Here is an 18,831-nt window from a genome sequence, read left to right as displayed (position 1 = left end):
TCTGCACCATCCTCCTATTCCTCAAAAGGATTTCAATTGAGATTTACTTTGTAACCCCATATCTGCCAAAAGGAAAATATCTCTCTACCCGGTGATCTCTCTATTCCTAAGTGATGGATGGTGTTTACTCAGAGGAGAGGGAGAGAAAACCAAAGAGACGGGTCGTAAGGTTTGGATCTGTGATGCTTTTAGTTTTCACAGACAGTCATCAGTACCGCTTGGAGGAAGAAAGCGGATCGATCAGAGGCAGGAAATGGACTGTACTGAATTGAAACAGACTGAAAAATTCTCCTGTAATTATAAGTTTGTTCAATTAGCCTTAACATGATTGCTGGAGGGACTCGGTGCCTTACGGTTCAAACAGGAGGAGCTCAAGCGTGACAGTGGTTTTTGCACATACATCACATTTAGAGCAGCATGTTTTAAGACACAAGGAGATCAGAGGGGAAACATTGGGGCAGAAACTTTCATCCTTGAGCATGACAGCACGTCTGTCACTAAAAAACCTGGACTGGTAAGCGTTTCCCTCAGCTGACATTGATCTTTAGTGAGTGAGCAAGACGAACACATGTATTGAGGCGCCGTTGGAGCATCGAGGATGAGGTGAAGCTCTCCAGAAAGCTGCGGGGTATTGAGCGTGTTGTGGAGCGTGATATTAGGGCCAGCGCCTCCCAGGTCTATGAGCTGTAGCAACCCGACAGAATCACCAGTTCAGTGGCTGTGACAGACAGGGACTCGCACCGGAACAAGACATGCGGATAGTGGAGAGTCAGAGCTGCTGTCCAAACAGACAACCCTTTATAATCTGAATTATCTTTACCTGAGTTTTGGTGTAAACTGAGGAAAATGAAAAAAGTCTTCACCAATGAAGGAACTAATGGTAGTGCCTGTAGACATTTTAAAATGGATGCAAGGCGAGCTGTTGCTGTTGTGTCGGTCGCAATTAAACACTTAATTGTGGTTGTTGCTCTTATCACACTCTGGTGAGCACAGTCTAATTAATGCCTCAAGCCAAGTTTGTTCTGCCTCCTTTGGGTCGTTTGGACATTAAGTCAAATATAAACTCCTTGTTAGTCGTAAGGCAGGCCCTGGTGGCCATGAAGTTTCCCTAACATTAACCAAAAAATACAAATTGCCAAAACTAATTAAGAAACCTTTGAAGAAGGTCCAAACTCATGCAGCAACGGCAGATATATCCTAACTTCTGTCATGGTTTGAGTAAAGCTCCAAACATATTGAATCCAGCAATGCCAATACCAATTTCTTTGCAAAAGATTATATCATTCACAAGGCATGACTCCATACTTTTTTTACATACAGATTTGTAGTCTGAGATGTGGATGAAAGATCTGATGAGTAGCTATGACATCGAGTCAAAAATGATGATGTCTATTACTATGATTGTTTTTGCATGCATTGGAGTCACAAAAGACAAAACACTAATGAATAGTACATAGATCTTGATGACAGCCTACAGACTCATGGTACAATTAATCCAGATGTTAAACTTGTCTGATTATGCAGAAATGACGGGCTATAATGTCTGTCATTTTAGCATTTTCTTTCCTCCTTTTTAGACAAGAGTTGTCGAGAGTTTACACGTCAGCAACCAAATATGTTATCCAGGATAGTGAGAATGCGATTGTTTGAGAACCTTGACCCATTTAAGAAAATAACATTATTTCCAATTTGACTCTCAATTCTAATAATGCGTTTCCTGTAACCCTCGTTGGTTTCGCTTTAGGTTCCGCTGCTCTTAGTGTATTTAATACGGCTCCAGGATTTTTTCGTCTAATCAAATGAAAATAATATTCCTTTAATCTTCTTCTTCCTGACACACCCTCCCATCCGGGCCATTTCCTCCACACAGCACACTTCTGTTATAGCAGATACATCTTTCATCTTAGTCAATCTCCTGCTGACAGCTGGAGGGGTTGATCTGCCGCCCAAACCCACTGAGACAGAGGGAGAATAAACAATAAACATGCCTAAATTGGAAATGCAACAGGGCATTTGTCCATCCAAAAAGCCACACGTTCCAAATTCCCTTGACAACCAAATAAAAGCTGTTTTCCCCGATCAAAGTAGGAAACATATTTCAAGGATCATTACTCTTTTTTCTGTTCACCAACGATGATTTTATAGTGTTGTCTTGAAGTCTTGCCATTAATTTCAGTGACATGAAACTCATGTTTTCATGATCTCTACGTCACCCCTTCATGGGATGACAGATGAAACAAAGCAAATGCAACAGCAGATGATGAAATGCTGTACAAAAGCATGTGTGTGCGGACAAGGTGCCTTTGAAGCCTCGACACAAAGCTCCTCATGTCAAATCATTTTCAGCGATTCCTCTTCAGCCTTATCGCACCACACTGCTCAGTCTCAATCTAGACCGACACTAATGCTCACATTTAGGCTGAATACAAAAGCATGCCACCAGACAAAACACCCCATTTCCAACAAATACTTCCCCCATGGCTAAATGTCAAGCTACTTTGGCTTCTTTGTGGGCATGCTTCTGCTCTTTGGGGTAGATGTGTTTCCAATTCAGTCCTCACAGAGAAGTGAATAACGGTGCTGTAATGAGATACCCCTCAATAACAGGATATCTGCATATAAGTCGCTGTTTGTTTGAAAAGCCGGTGGCTGATATTATTCTCTTAGTGCAAATAAAATATGGAGGAGGTTAATGTTTTTTCTGACTTTAAATATATAACGCTTAATGTTGTTTCAGATGCATTATATAGGTTTCTCCTTACATAAAATGTATTCCTTCTCTGCTATGTTTCCATCTCTTAATCACAAGACTTATGGAGAACAATTTCAGAAATGAAAAATGAATATAAATGTATATCCTTTACTTATTTAAGTACTGTTTAAATGATGTGCTTAGTAATGTAAATAGTCCCCATACACATACAGTGTTCATTTGGGGTCTTTTCAGACATGAAAACACATGAGAGAGAAATGATAAACTAATACTTTTATGACATTATATTGTATATTATGAAAACCTTTTTTTTCTCTAGATTTCAAGTTCTGTTTATAGGTTTTATACATCCAATGTTATTTTTAAGTTTAGTGATCATTTCTTTCAACCCAACAATGAGAAATGCTTTCTTCTGCAATCCATCTTATAGGTCAAAAACCTCACACCTCTGTTTCTTCTTGCACTATTTTTTGTTTTGTTTTATGTCCTATACAGTATAACTATGTTGCATTGTTGGAAGAGCTTGGGACTTAATATTGTCATTGCCAATTTCTACACTGTAGCTACTGTGCATGTGACAATAAAGCCTTTCAATCTTGGATCTTTAAATACACGTTGGTGAAAGTTAAAAGTTTATGACATAATGCATGACATGCACTTATGAAGAAAATCGTAAGCTTAACGTATTCTCCAATATTTTGCACTTTGTGGTCATGTTTTATTAACGGAGTTAAATAAACTGTGTGAGTCATCCTCTTTGTCCTGACACACTACTGCACAGTGCCAAATGTTGATTAGACACAAATAAGGTTATTAATAAGGACAAAACTGATGCATTATCAGATATAAAATCTAAATCAAATGTATACCACATGGCCAAAAGTACAAAGAGTACTGAAAGGCCAACTAGTGCAGTGCACGTGGACAGCTGAACATTACAGCCATACATAATTGTTGAACATTAATTCCTAAACTATGGGCATATGATGCATCCTCTCTTTTGTGAAAGCTTTCCACAAGGCGGTGGAGGCTGATTTGCACCCATTCAGCCACGAGAGGTCGGCCTGTGACGTTGGACGAGAATGTCTGGCTCACAATCAGCGTTCCAGTTCATTATAAATGGGGTTGAGGTCAAGGCTCTTTGAGGGCTAGTCAAGTGCTTTCAAACTAAACTCAGGAAGAAAAAAAATCTTTAGATGCCTGGCTTTTTCATCTTTGCCAGTCACAGCAGAAAGTGAACTTCCTAAAGCTGCCGCAAAGTTTGAAGCACACTATAATAATATTTCCTAAAAAACCTGTATAGAAAATCCCCAGAGATAAAGGGATGTGCATAGGGGTGAAAGGAGATTGAGCAAGTGATCTGCTGGTGTATTAAGTCTGCTTATCCATGAGTGAATATTATTATGAATTAATGACCAGGTCAGGGAGTATCATCACGCTGACAGTGAGAGCTGTTGTTCTTCATTGTGATGGGCGATCATTATCTAACTGCATCATCTGTAAGCAGCCAATGACAAGCTGCCTAAGTAATGAGCTTATCAGTGAGACAAAGCAGAGGATTTGAATGGAATTCTTTCCCCATATTTCCAAACAGCCCTCTCATTTGCATAAACGTCTCATTAATTCTGGGTTTGGCCTCGGCACTGTCTAATTCTCACTTGACCCCTTTTGAACTTGACTTTTTGAACCGCGCTATGATAACAGCTAATGTTGTAAATGTGCAAGAAGCGTATCATGCGGGGCCTCGGTGAGCTTTACCTCCTCTGCTGCAGAAGAAATGAAGTGGATGAATCCCCAGGCTCACACAAAATGTCATATAATCATAACTTCAATGCATAGAGCTTGTATGGATCATGAACAGGTTCTTTATGTTTTTAAGGGCAGATTTAAAACCTTTTACAATCCTTTCTGCTGTTGAGGCCACAGATCCTTTTTATGGTAAATATTTTTATTGATTTTCTCAGTTTTTTAACAAAAGCAAGTGATACAAATTCAGTAAAGATATATACACACATGCTGACAAATCAAAATCTTCATTTCAATCCCACCACTCTCCCACCCACCACCCACTAACCCATTGAGTTACAGGATACAGAGCCCTTTAACAGTAAAATACAGTATTTTCATAATGACATTAGTTCAAGGGGGGCAAAGGAGGAGAAAAAAAAGAAAAGAAAAAGAAAACACAGAGATAAACACAAAGAAAGAAAATAATAATAATGGAATAGAAATAAAATTAAAAAAAAGATGAATCAACTGCTCACCGCTCAATCCAACCTTATTCTTTATCAAGTGGATCTTGTAAGGAGTCATAGAAGTCCAGAAAGGGTTTCCATGTTCTAATAAAGGTGTTAGAGGAGCCCCTGAGTAAGAACTTAATTTTCTCTAGCTGTAAGAAGTACATAACATCTTTGACCCACTGAGAAAAGGATGGAGGGGAATGTTGCTTCCATTTTAGAAGAATCAAACGTCTCGCAAGAAGTGTAGAAAAGGCTATAACTATCTGAGCACTGTTTGGTAGGGATGCACAGGTCACCTTTGGTGCCAAACCAAAAAGGGCACAGAGCGGGTCAGGCTCAATACGAGTTTTAAACATTTCACTAAAAGATTTAAAAATACATCTCCAGAAAGTAAAGAGGCTGGGACATACCCAAAACATGTGTATTAGGTCTGCTGGCTGGCTTCTGCATCGGGGACAAGACGGTTCAACCTCTGGATACATTTTAGCCAATCTAGCGTTAGTTAAATGAGCTCTGTGTACCACTTTCAGTTGTATCAGGCTGTGTTTAGCAGAAGATGTGTGCACCCGGTCCAGGACTGATTCCCACTGGTCATCCGTCAAAGTTCTTCCCAGATCAGATTCCCAAGCAGCTCTTAAATGTTCAATAGGGTGCGGATTGACATTGCCAATGAGATCATAAATCAGTGAAATCAGTCCTCTACGGTCTGACTTCAGTTCGAGGATATGGTCACTATGTGACTTTATGGGCTTATTTGGAAAAGAGCTGAATGTCTTGCATACAAAGCTCCTAATTTGTAGGTAACGAAAGAAGAGGCCACAGATCCTTTTAACCCAACTTCAGTGTAATAAAGAAATGCCTGAAATCGTTGCTACTACTACTACTACTACTACTACACCACCACCATTATGTAGTGGTTTTAGCTCTGTTTATTTCAACTGATTATTCAATACTTTTTAGAACATTTCACCATTATGTTTTGCTATTTAGCTAACTTTAAAAACACGTTTATCTCACCAAAAGAACAATTGAGCAATGTAACATTCAGAGAATTCAACCAACAGATGAAGGACTCAAACAGAGACTGATACTTACCAGGCAGCCAGGTAGGATAAAGGGACATTTACTGCCAACAGTCTGAAAAATCCATGACAGTTGAGCGGGTAAGGAACAGGCAACAAAACAGGGACAGGTTATGTTCAAGGTCTGGTTCAAAAGGCTGAAAAGCAAAGGCATATCTAACATTGAAAGTCTGTCTGGGGCGGAGTAGGTAATGGGTGTGTTGTACACTTCAGGGCTGATGAGATAAAGTGGAAACAGGTGAATGAAAGAGTCAGGTGACAGGCAGGCGCGCCGGATTCATTTTAGAAGTGGGGGGGCCAAAAAAAGTGCGTGTGTATGGCCCAATCCCAAACCACGCCCTACACCCTACACACTCCCCCTCCGTGACGGAGTGAACTCCGTGGAGTGACACATGATCGAGGCTCCCTCCTGTCAGATGGAGGGAGTAGATACAGCGGCAAACTTTGGGACAAACTCCCCTCTCTCCGGCAGAAACAGGAAATGCCGTAACTGTATTAACGGTATCAAATCAGCATCTCTTTGACAAAAAATGTGAATTAATAACTAAAATAAAACTCCAAACATCTCTAATTGTGTTACTTTTTTGTAAAGCTCTTTTAGTTTTAAACCTGATGTTTATAAGCTTCTTAGTTTTTGCAACAGTCTGTAAATATACACACCTTTATAATAAAATGCACATTTACCTTTTTCTAGACTAAACACAGGTAGATCCTAAGTTAAAAAAATATGAGGTTATCATGAGGTTGTTAACATCGCAGTTTATCAGTGGATGTTTGCTGGAAGCACAATAACTGCATGTTTTGTATTGCTTTTAAATTTCAGTTAATATAGTGGTGAGAGACTCCCGATACATTAGATTTATAAGTTAATTAATTGTCTCATGATGCATATTTCCCGGTGAGCATGAAGCTTTTCAGAGTGGGGTTTTTCTCAGCTACGAGTTCTTTTGGAAATTGCTCTCCTTATCCGCATGCCCCCTGATTGCTCAGTTGCTCCATCATTTCATCTCTTCTTTTTTCCTGCTCAATACGCTGTTGTTTGACAAGCTGTATGTTGACTGAAAAAAGCGCACTTTTTTTTAATACACTCTCTGTGGAAATTAGACTTTTCGTGGCTGTCCAGGAGGCTTGGGCACTTTTCCAGTTATTAACTCCGGTATTAACAAAGCTATCATCTCCACATTTTGAGAAAGTTACAAGCCGTTTGACAGCAGCAAATCTGCATATTTCACAGAAGGTCCGTTTAGTGGTTTTGCAAATAATGAACCACTCTCTGTTTTTGTACCATTCTGCGTTGAAGTACCTTTCTCTTTGCCCAAATAATCTAGCGGTCAGTTAGCTGCAGCTTTACCCGTCTCAATGTCCCGACAACAAACCTCCATGCAGTCGGAACCATGTTTCGGTTCAACGACGGGGGTGGCGGCGGTTTTGACAGTCTCTGCGGCCGCAGAGGAGCTGCTGCTTTTGGGTTCATCTGGCTTCGCTGGTTCTATGATTGATGAAGGTCCAGGCTCCGGAGACGTGGATGTCAGGGATGTGACCTTCCAGTTGTTAATTTAAGTTTAGATTGACTGTATTTACTGTGTTTTCTTCTGCGCTGGTTCTTCTGACGTGTTTGCAAGTGTATATATTCTTTCTATCTATGTTAACGGCTGACACACACAGAACAACGTAACAAATAAAGTAAACAACGTAACGAATAAACAAATCTAAGCTTTTTTATTGGTTGTAATTTACATGGATACATTTGAATGGTGTGACAATGTCCTATTTGATTGGGTTAAAATGTACATATTCTTCCTGTTATGTCTGCCTGCTTTATTTTACCTAATGCAAAGTGACCTGCTCCATCGAAATCAGTGGCATTGACCCGAAGACACATTTTGAGTTGTATACACTGCTGGAAAGAGGAGATTCATAGCTTTCTAATGATATCAGGATTGTTGTAGGCTACTCCAAATATTAAGCAAAATATGTCACATTATATAATGACTGTTACAGAGTCATCATTTTGAGAAAAAGGCCTTTAAAGTTTCCTCTTCTCTGGATCGATCTGATTGATTAGCGGAGCAAATGATCAAAATAGTACGGAGGGAAGATATTTTCGTTTGGATTACTGGTCTGGGGGAAGCCCGCGAGTGTGTGTGTATTTTTGCGTTTGTGTGTATTGTGTTTGTTTCCCGGGGAAAACACTCACGAGAAACACCGGCTGTTATGCCTGCAGTGACGTAAAGTTACTCCTTCTCCGCTTCTAATTATGCCGTTACAAGCTTCAAAGTTGTATTTATCATCTGAATTTGCCGAAACAAGTTTAATATTCTGAAAGCCAAGACTTTGTTTATTTGAAATCAGATAAAAACAAACTGTAACGGACCCTGCCGTGTTATCTATGATTACTATACGCCTTACATTCATAATTTCAGCAGAGGGAGGGGAAGCGGCGCTGTGGAACAGCAGAGTGGCGAGTGAGAGCTTTACAAGCTTAAAAAATGCCTGTAGCTAATGAGATTGAATATAACAATCAAACATAACAAAATATACACAGCTATATCAGATCGCGTTTTAGATGCGACTTTAGAGTAGAGGGGAATTATTGAAACGGGATTTGTACAGTGTTCCACGGCATCCGCCGCTGCGAAAATGTGGGGCAGGGCTGAAAAGTGGGGGGGCCAATGGCCCCCTGGCCCCCCCGCTTCCGGCGCCCTTGGTGACAGGACAGGTGAGAAAGTCTGAGGGCATCTGGTGGACGGATGGAGAATGCAGGAGGAGTGAGGATGTGGCTGAAGGCAGGAAGACTGTGACAAGCAAATTTAGCTTACTTTTCTACTTCTATGCTCACTTGCTTTTCGACTTATCTGCTTACTTCCTGAGTATTGTCATGCTCTATCACTGCGGCTTCAGGTCTACAACTGACTCAAGCTGGTATTTTATTGCTATTTTGACAATACATTTACTAGATATCAGTATCAAACAAATCTGTAGTCCTATTTGTATTTTTTTTCCTGTGGTTTAAAATAAATTAAATCATAATTTGTTGTGCTACACCACAATCGTTTCATGTGCCATGGCAGTTATCCAGCAGCCTTGGTTGGGATTCCCCTTTTTCAAATAGATTTTGTGTCCATTCCTCTCATGATAGAAAGGGAAGTTTCTCTCATCACGATGAGAACCGTGAGCACCAATCAAAAGTGCATGGCTGTTGATTCACTGTCAGCTCATTTCTGTGTCCCTTTTTATCTTCCAAGGAACTCCACTTCCTCTTCTGCCATCTTGTGTTCATTTTCAAAACCTGCTACGCGGATAGGATGTGATTTAGAGTAAGATGTGGTAGCTGATGGCAGGAATTGTCAGGAATATAACAATAAAAAGGTCTAAAGTTGAGCCAATTTTAAAGCATGAGTTTAGTATTCTGCTACTCACTTCCCTGCTAGAGCTCATTCTGAGATAAAGCTGCCTGCTCTGAAACTGCCAAGATACCATGCTCTTTATTACACGTGGAATGAGGACTGTGTAGGAACGGAGCCCTCTAAAACTGAGCAGCAAGATGATCACTGTAATCACAAGCCTATTTTGCTTGGCTGCAAAGATAAAGGAGAGGCTGTCCTCAACCTGAACTTTGCCGGCTCCCAAAAGTTGTTATTGATGCAATGCTCTGAATTACACTTCAATTAGGATGATACGATAATTAACATCCATGTCCATTTCATATTTACAAAACTATGCATACAGTATGGACATTATCTAAACTGTATCAGTAGACGTGTTATTAAAAAATGCAGAAGATTGGTGCATGACAAAATAGAATTGCAATTTCCCTGCACTTTAACATTTGTACAGTTCAAATGTGTTTAATCACAATGAAGTGTTGAATGCAAACAGCACATGTATGATCCTTTACAAGTTTTGCAAAGACACATTTAACAGTATGCTTTATTGAAAAAAGTATGGATTAAATATACTGTTGACCATCTATGGCTTGTTGGTCTAGGGGTATGATTCTCGCTTCGGGTGCGAGAGGTCCCGGGTTCAAATCCCGGACAAGCCCTGATTTGAAGAATCTTTGTTTAATGGCATTTCAGCTAAGACATTGACCACTGATTATAACTTACGTCTGATGTATTCCTCTCCTGGAAAGAATCAATAAAAAACTGGAAGTGTAAGAATTACTTGAGGTCTTCATTCAGGGAAAAAAATGTTTTGCTAATGTTTAGAGGACCTCTGGCTTGTCTTCATTTAGATTTAAAGAAGATAGAATCAAGGAAACAAAGCTATTCTGAGATTCGAATATATTTAAGCAGTTATTTTGCATTTGTATATGAAATAACAAATAAGACTTTGTCTTATAAGAAATGAGTCACTAGTTACAAACCCCAACTTTATTTAAGCTCATTGTTTTGGATAAACAGACCATATACTATTTTCATTCACTCTCACCAGCAGCAGTGTCCAACAGCGGGATTTATCTAAACCCTACTTTCCAGCACAAGACAGCAGACTGACAAAGTACAAGATAGCTGGTAAACTTTGTGATGTGAGCTAAATATTTCCCTAATGAGAAAGTTAGGACATAACAGCTAAAAATAACCTAAAGGTCGAGCAAATATCAGTTGGACAAAAACACTCCAAAGCAGTAATGATTGCTAGGTCTGCTTGACATTAATACAAGCAGCTGTCTGTATTTAAAATAGGGGATTTGTTAGTGATGGGAATGGAAATTATTTCCCCAGGCCAAAGTACCTATTAATCATTAAGGTTTAAGGGACAACATCACTTGTTTCTGCTTAGTTTGCAAAAATACAGACAAGACAACACATGTGTATTTATGCAATATGTTAATGTATTCTCCCCTAAAAAGCATACATTAAAGGGGACCTATCATGCAAAATGCACTTTTGTACGTCTTTTATACATGAATATGTGTCCCCGGTGTTCCAGGGAACTCACCAAGTGTCAGAAAACACAACCCTCTCTATTTTCCTCCATACCCAAATCTCTAAAAAAGGGGCTGCAACGGATCTGATAAAAACTGATCCAGATTTGAACACTGTCCTGACGTCAGGACAGTGGCGCTACGGCTATTGGGCCAACTCCACCAATCAGGAGGAGACAGCCACGGCCATTGCCGTTCGAAAGCGCTGGAGACGCTGTAGTACATATGCCAGGCCTGTAGATGGTGCTGTTCTCACTGAATCTGCCCTTGCAGAGCAGAGCTAAAAAAAAGTGCAAATTGAGAGAAATGAGGCATGGCTAAAATGCATGATCTGTTTGGTATTTTGAAAACAGAAACGTATAAAAATACCTTATATAGGTATGGCCCTATAATATATCATTTAAATATACCATGATAGGTCCACTTTAAATTTAAGCAGAGACTATTGGATTAAAATCTCATATATGGTGACAAGGAAAAGAAAACATGACTCATCAAAAATGAAAATCTTTATTTAAAAAAAGCATACCCAATTTGGGACACCAAGTTTCATTTGTGGAAACCAGTTAAGATAACAGAATGCATCCTTTCTATTCGTTCAGAGGATTACCTTTAACCCAACGTTGAGACACAACAACATCCTTAAACAGTCTTGTTATTTGACACATCATCAACTCAGTCACCACATATCATCAGAGCCTCTCCCAGCCTGAAAGGGAGTTGCGGGTATGTCAATGCACAAATAAAAACACCGTGAGTTTGGAGTTTGGCTTGTGATAACTTGTAAACTGTTAGCCGGTATGAAAGACAGAGAAAAAATAAATAAAAGCTGCTATTTTCCAGGCTCCAGTGGTCCGTGCAGACCAGCTGTAGAGCTGTATTGGTTACACAGCGACTAACTGTCTGTGGTAGCATGATGTGGTTCTGGTCCAGGACTGAGAGGGGGGACACCTGCAGTGGGGTTCAGTTAAAAACTATTCTGAACCTCCGCGCCTCGATGTTGCGAAGCCAGCTTACCGTAGCCGCCTCTGGCCGGATCGTAGTCCTGCCTGTACTCATCTCTCACCTACAGGAGAACACAATCAGAGGGTTACAGTAAATACACATTATTCATTATTTTAATGCTGGGGGTCCAAATCATTTATATAATTAAGGGCAATTGTCTATTTTTCACCCCCAATAAACCAGTTCTTAGTACAATATTTATGCTTCTTCATTAACACTCAGTCAGAAAGCTTATTGTGCAGCAATACAACCCATTTGAAATTATTATGCATTAGTTAATAGCATAATATCTTTCATTTTTCAAATGCCATGCTATATTAATGCTGTCTCTACAAAGGCCACGGTGAGGCATGCATAATTTATTTTTGGACAAGAGTTCACTTTCTAAATATCATACTGGTGTTTTCAAATGTCATAATGTAGTGTGTTGATTTTTTTCTCCGTAAATGCCATCATTTAAATACCATAGCATGCTGTGTTTTATATTGTGTGACGACCCCTGCTTTACTGTCTCCTGTGGTGTGTGTGTATGGCCCTTTAATGTTCTCCCTCTGTTGTGTCAGCGCTGATTGAGGACACCTGGCTGCTGGCACCGGAGGATTTAAAGGCCTGAGCAGACTCTCGATCTCTCTCCCCGCAGAGGACCGGACCTCGGAGAGCAGCCACGTCGTCTATTCTTTTTTGCCTTGCCTTTTTGTTTGTCTTTGGCCACATTGAGTTTTGTTAAATAAATACCGTTTCCTATATATTCTTGTCCTTCCCACGCTTTTTGTTATGGCCAAGAGCCAGGCCATGACAATTGTTTTCCAAAACTTTTCAATATGAACGACACAAATGAAAAGGCAGGAGATCCAGAACACCACCCAGGGGAGGGCAGCAATGATTTTCGCTACTTCACCATATACCTAACATATATTCACCATGTAGGAAGCACTGCCAAACTGTATATTCTATTGTATTCTTTAGTGAGACATTTCAGATTTTGTTATACACAGATTCTGTACACACAAATGTTTGGTTTGCTGATATGTAGACCGTTTATTTTAAGCCAATAAACCATTCGGTGCATCTCTCTGAACTGTATCTATCTTAAGTGTCTGAATCCTCCTCACCTGTCCTCCAGACTTGCCGCGGCCGTACTGCCGTCCCTCCTTGAAGCCGGCGTCCCAGTCTGTCCTGATGATACGGTCGTCCAGCCGTGTGCCGTTAATGAAGCGCATGGCGTTTTCTGCTCCTGTCCGAGTGTAGTATCTGGTAGAGCAGGAGTTACGGTCTGTTGCAGACTAGTACACTTAGAAAACATGATCACTTTAAGCTATAGTGGTAAAATGTTAGTTAAACGTCAGCAGATTGTTGACAGATATGAGTGTTTGCTGTAGGTTAAATAAAGTATTTTTCATATAAAAGGATACTCTACAAAGCAGAATCCACAGGCTGTCTTTTTCACTTTATCCAGACCAATGATGATGCGCTTGACGTCTCCACCTTTAGAGAAGATATCGTGTACCTGCAGTTACAAAGAGAATACAAGTTATTATAAAAATGATCTGTTGAGCATTAAATAATTACCTGTAAATACTTTTAACAATTAAATTGGTAAAAAGTATACCGCCATTTCAATATTTTAAACTAGCTTTTGTCTCTGATTAAAAAACATAAATGCAAACGTTAACCACACTCAAATCCAAATTATTACTGATCACTAACAGCTGTAATCACACGGCTTTGGGGACAACAAGTCATATGCCATAACAAGCCCAGTGTATACAGAAAAAAGTCATTTATTTGAACGGAGCCTAATTTATCAGCTTATTAACATAAAAGAACATGATGATTATGCGGTATTTGATTCTAAAAAACAGAACAGTGAGACTTATTGATTTAAATACTTGCTTGTGCACACAAATATACTTATTTTTAGTGTTTCCTACCTGGTCCTCTGTGGAGTAGAAGGAGAGATTCCCAACATACAAAGTGTGGCTTTGCTTCAGCAGCTTCTCCTGTTCATAGCGGTTACCCTAAAAACACAAGCAGCGCCGTTAATTTAATTTGTACCTCATTATTCCATATCTAAAGCACCTCAGTGGATTTACGTCAGGTATTTCTTGATTTCAAATCAACTCCGATTAACGTCTGAGAACTCCAGTGAGCGGCTTTGTTTAAATACAAACTCAATTAAACGTTAAGCTACTGCAATGGAGACGCTTGCGGTAGAATGCAAAATAAAACATGGTAATAAAATATGGGTCAAGTAGTTAATACATTATCATATCTTGAATGAGTTAAACCTAAGGTTACAAAGCAATAAACGCCTCCATACAAAGCGTGAGCTGCCCTCTCTGTTGTTAGCTAACTGTTGCTAACTGTAAGCTAACATGATAAACCGTCACTTTGACATTACAATAAATGATTCCAGTCTTTTAAACTAATTTGAAGCTCACCTTAAAATGTTGGTCTCTGTATTGACTGATATCAACATAAGAGTCGCTATGCAACGCGTTTAATTTAGCAGACATGTTGAACAAATCGCAGAGAGCCAGCCGGAGCGAGTCCGCAGAGATAACTTCCGGTTTACTTGTCCGTCAAAAATATTGTCCGTACTTTCTTCATAGCAACCTGCGTGCGAGCTGCATTACCGCCCCTCCTGCTTCGGAGTGGGGCTCACTATCATTATTGTGTTTCTGGGGGGAAAAATAAAAACTTCTATTTTTGTTTGATGTAAATCAAAAATATGAAGGGCTTATAGACGTCGCTCATTCTGTAATACATTTCACATAACAATCCAAAATCACAATTTACTGGAACCACGAGAATTTTGAGACCTAAATATGGTCTAACATTTCCCAAATTAAAGTAGTTATAGCTAAATCCAAAATTGGCACCCCTTACATTATATGATACACCAAATGTCTAATCCTCCATCCATTGATTAAACTCATGGCTACAGAGAGAGAAATGCCCCGGGGCACATGACATGATGGAAGCTGGCAGTTGAACTGTGTGATGTGGTGCTTTTCTATTGGCTGCTGCCATCTGTGTCACTGGTAACTGAGACTGCTTTTTGTGTTTTCTTTTGGATATTTAAAGAACATTTTTAAATACATTTTATATATTTGAAGTAGATAAATATAACCACACACGTTTCCCTACAGATTTTATCTATGTGTATGAAAAAAATGTTGTTCAACAAAACCACATCAGACTGCAAAGTTCCCCTTCAATTTAACATTTTATTGTCATTTATCAAATACTTAAAAAGTAAAAAACATGTATACTAAACCATCCTTTCCTGACTTATTCAACAACAACCAAAATTGTTCTATGAAAAGAATGTACAAATGATCACACTTATAAAATCAGAGACAATTAGAAACACAGATGAACTGAAACTGCAGGGCATGTCTTTATTTCCAACCTGCAGCCAAATACTGTGTTTAGCTGCTCACTGCTCATAGTTTGTTAAGCACGGACATACATCACATCTTGTAATAACTTCAGACCAATAAATCAGAGCACAATGGGCAAAGCCAGTGAAACAAGGACAGTGGCTCTGCCAGGGGGTTGCTAACTCTACTCCCAGATTTTCCATGAAGTTCTTCATCAGAGGTCAGATAATCTCCACGTAATGCTGCAGCAGCTCCTGGAACCTGAAAGAAAAATGGTAAATTAATGGTAAAACCTTCAAATTTGAAATGTAATCCAAACGGTGCAAAAAAGCACAGGTGTTGAAGGGGTTACATTTAGAAAATATTCTCTTTCCAGTCAGAACCGTGACACCTATAGTGAAAATATTATTTAAAAAATGCAGCCGAACGCCTTGATCTAGAGTTCAGGTTTGTGGTGTAAGAAATATGAGCTAGCGAGCGGCTTAGAAAGCAGGATTTTCTGCTTCTCTCAAGAAATGTCTAGTTTTGAGTTCAATGGAGTTCAATGGAGTTTTTGTCAACTTTTTCATCACTCTTTGGGAGTCTGTTTGCATCCATAGTTACAAGGGTGTGACCGCAGAAGGTTTACAAGTTTATTTCCTAATATTATGCATGAAGATTAAAGCATTTTGGGATTGGAAGCTGGTTCAACAGGTTTTTTCATAAGATTTAAAAAAAGCTGAAACGCTTTGAAAATCTCAAAGTGGTGTAGTTTGAAGAGGGTTTTAAGGGTCCCTTTGTTGAGTTAAATTGTGTATATATATATATATATATATATTTTTTTTTAATTAAGTCATAGTAGACGAACATGAAACACTGCAACATTGAGAGGTATTTACTTTATTTAAATGTGGCGAATAGCTGTCACTGAGATTCAATAACATACTAACATGTGGCTTGTTTTTATATATTTTTTTTAATTTGATTTATCATATAATTTTGACGCATGTTTTCTGAGTTAAATCTAGTTGAAATACATTTATTGTAATGTAATTCTGAGTTTAGATGGAGCACCTCTAAATTCATTTGCATTTAATCAGATTACCCCACAGGAAACCGAGGCCATGTTGTTTTCCAGGCATGATTTAGGCCTACACAATGGATGGTGTTAAGGTAAGAATCGGAGGCATCCAAATCAGTGTAAACCACACATTTATAAAAAACGTACGTTTCGAAAGTTCCCTCATCTCCTGTTCATCAAAGCTCGGATTTCCTCTCGATGCTGAGCAGCTCCACCTCGAAGATGAGCGTCGCTCCTCCGGGGATCTTTGGGGGAGCTCCCCTGTCTCCGTAGCCCAGCTCGGAGGGGATGACCAGCTTCCTCTTCTCGCCCTCGCACATTCCCAGCAGGCCTTGGTCCCAGCCTTTGATCACCTGACCGGTCCCCAGGGTGAAGGTGAAGGGCCTGTCGCGGGGGATGCTGCTGTCAAACTCAGTGCCATCCTCCAGCTTGCCGGTGTAGTGCATGTTCAGCACGTCTCCTTTGCGGGACTTGATGGGGCAGTTGTCGACTCGCTTCTTGATGCCGATCTGCAGCTTTTTCTTCTCGGCTCCGCTCATTGCCGCCGGGATCAGAGACAGCATGGTCACGGCGAAAAACAAAAGCAAACGCATGGCAGCGGTTCACAGTGTCCACGGGTTTGAGAGTTCAATTCTGAGATGACGAATCTCAGCGCTCCGTGTGCGAATGTTGGGAAGGATGATCAACGGAAACGAGCTGGGAAATCTGGCATTGAAAACGGATGTACGTATGATTCAACCGGAAGCACTTTACTGAATGGTGTTACCACCTAAAACATCCGGAAAACAATTTCCCATAAATTGAAGTTAGCTTCATATTGGTAGAGACGCAGTTGTGGATAAGTATACGTGCGGTTGAAATTTAAATGAATAGAACGTGAAACCAACTTCAGCCTCACTCTACTACAGTCTGTTATATCATTGCTTTGGCGACCTACTAGTGGTCACCTGAACCAGCTGAAGTAAGTCAGTAACTGTTTTATGTATACTTATTTACGCCACAACCGCAGCACACATTAATGTATAATCTACCGTCGGATATCATTATCTCCAGTTTACTAACGCTACACGTTGTTGTTGTTGTCATTACAGGGCAGAAATACACGAAAGCGACGGGAGCGCTAAGTTAGCTGTCTAAGCTAAAGTGTCAAAAGTATTCGGGAAACCTCTCGACACAATGCTCCTCCGGTTCTTATTCAACCTCCTCAACAACCACCGTGTTGTTGAGAAGTTGGCAGAGTCTCGTCCGATTCGCAGGGCGGCACAGATCACAGCCAACGCCATCACCAAGGCTCAGATAGCCGGTAAAGACGCCTCTCAGCGGGTCATGCAGTCTCAGACGATGCGACAGGTGAGGCATGAGGCCGGCCAAGTCCCCGGGGACCTGGGGCAGATGGGCAGCATCCTGAAGAAAGTCAGTGACACCTTTGTGAATGAGGTGAAGCAGGGATGGAAGGACGGCTCCAGACAGATCAAGAAGTAAACACGACAGGCTGGATATAGGATGTCAAAGAGACTGTGAATACACTTTAGTGGGCGGTTATTGATAAGCTGAAACCATGGTGAATCAACAATGACTGGAGGAGGACAGATGGGAAGTCATGTATAAACAATCTGCCTCATCCATACACTATAACCGTGTGGTGGTAAACTGCAACATATTAGACACTGATCCAGTTTACAATCAGGGAGTGATTTTGAATATCTAAGGCCAGATAATATATGATGAACTGTGGTTTAACAGAATGAATTCACTGTATTTGCATTTCTGAGAATGCAGGGATGGAAAGTGTCTATTTTATCTTTACAAACAACTGTGGAAAAGTAGGACCCATTATAGGTTTGGAAATATTGTGGAAATGCTGACAATTCATAGTAATTTCATTAGACCCTGTTGAACAGCCTTTTATCTAGGTCTTGTCAGATTAATGTGAAATACCAAACCATCATTACCCGTTACCTTTTCCCGTCACCAATGTGCACTATGACATATATCTACTCAAAATGCTTTTAAAGTAATGTACATAAAGTTGTCTTGGTAAATCATTTGGTGGGTCAAAATGTACATATAGAGAAAGATGTGATGAGGATATGTAGACATTATTCACCTTGTTGGTCCGATTTTAAAAATAAAGATTATAATGTATGACAGCACTATGACTGCTAGGAAATTACTGTTTCATCTGTATAAATGTTTTAATTAGATCACAGGGAGATACATGTTTGTGTACCTATGCAAATGTAACCACTGAGGTCAATGACTTTAAGAAAGGTTGTGTCAGGTTTGCAGAGTCAGGAGTTCACAGTCCACTGCCTCCAAGTTGTAACTCATAGTTCATCTGCATCCATCACAGAGATATGCTGCAAAGAGTAAGAGATAAAATGAGATTGTATTGCTCCTACTGCTGTGGTAATG

At 39.9% G+C, this 18,831-nt stretch overlaps 3 protein-coding genes and 1 non-coding gene across 5 annotated transcripts; 2 read left to right on the top strand and 2 right to left on the bottom strand.

Annotated features, from left to right (window-relative positions):
• The first annotated feature begins 10,008 nt into the window (after positions 1 to 10,008).
• trnap-cgg lies at positions 10,009 to 10,080 on the top strand. The gene has a single exon. It is a non-coding gene; the product is annotated as a tRNA-Pro (tRNA).
• Positions 10,081 to 11,456: 1,376 nt separating this feature from the next.
• ncbp2 (nuclear cap binding protein subunit 2) lies at positions 11,457 to 14,597 on the bottom strand. Its single transcript, XM_034147521.1, has 5 exons — positions 14,412 to 14,597; positions 13,902 to 13,988; positions 13,383 to 13,477; positions 13,083 to 13,221; positions 11,457 to 12,031 (listed from the first exon to the last, which is right to left on the bottom strand). The coding sequence occupies exons 1-5, from the start codon at positions 14,484 to 14,486 to the stop codon at positions 11,933 to 11,935; spliced, it is 495 nt and encodes a 164-aa protein (XP_034003412.1). The 5' UTR covers positions 14,487 to 14,597; the 3' UTR covers positions 11,457 to 11,932.
• Positions 14,598 to 15,349: 752 nt separating this feature from the next.
• fkbp2 (FKBP prolyl isomerase 2) lies at positions 15,350 to 17,146 on the bottom strand. Its single transcript, XM_034147522.1, has 2 exons — positions 16,564 to 17,146; positions 15,350 to 15,617 (listed from the first exon to the last, which is right to left on the bottom strand). Exon 1 carries the CDS (start codon positions 17,007 to 17,009, stop codon positions 16,593 to 16,595), a length of 417 nt encoding a protein of 138 aa, XP_034003413.1. The 5' UTR covers positions 17,010 to 17,146; the 3' UTR covers positions 15,350 to 15,617; positions 16,564 to 16,592.
• Positions 17,147 to 17,245: 99 nt separating this feature from the next.
• Positions 17,246 to 18,569, top strand: si:ch211-162e15.3 (protein NCBP2AS2). Of its 2 annotated transcripts, none has more exons than XM_034147523.1 (2): positions 17,246 to 17,377; positions 17,508 to 18,569. In XM_034147523.1, exon 2 carries the CDS (start codon positions 17,593 to 17,595, stop codon positions 17,896 to 17,898), a length of 306 nt encoding a protein of 101 aa, XP_034003414.1. In that variant the 5' UTR covers positions 17,246 to 17,377; positions 17,508 to 17,592; the 3' UTR covers positions 17,899 to 18,569. The 2 variants fall into 2 exon arrangements, with proteins under 2 accessions (XP_034003414.1, XP_034003415.1); XM_034147524.1 differs by having other exon boundaries at positions 17,326 to 17,381.
• Positions 18,570 to 18,831: the final 262 nt, after the last annotated feature.

Source organism: Trematomus bernacchii, unplaced genomic scaffold (assembly GCF_902827165.1).
Source record: "Trematomus bernacchii unplaced genomic scaffold, fTreBer1.1, whole genome shotgun sequence".
In the NCBI taxonomy this organism is placed as follows: domain Eukaryota; kingdom Metazoa; phylum Chordata; class Actinopteri; order Perciformes; family Nototheniidae; genus Trematomus; species Trematomus bernacchii.
This window is presented reverse-complemented; position numbering and strand designations above follow the sequence as displayed.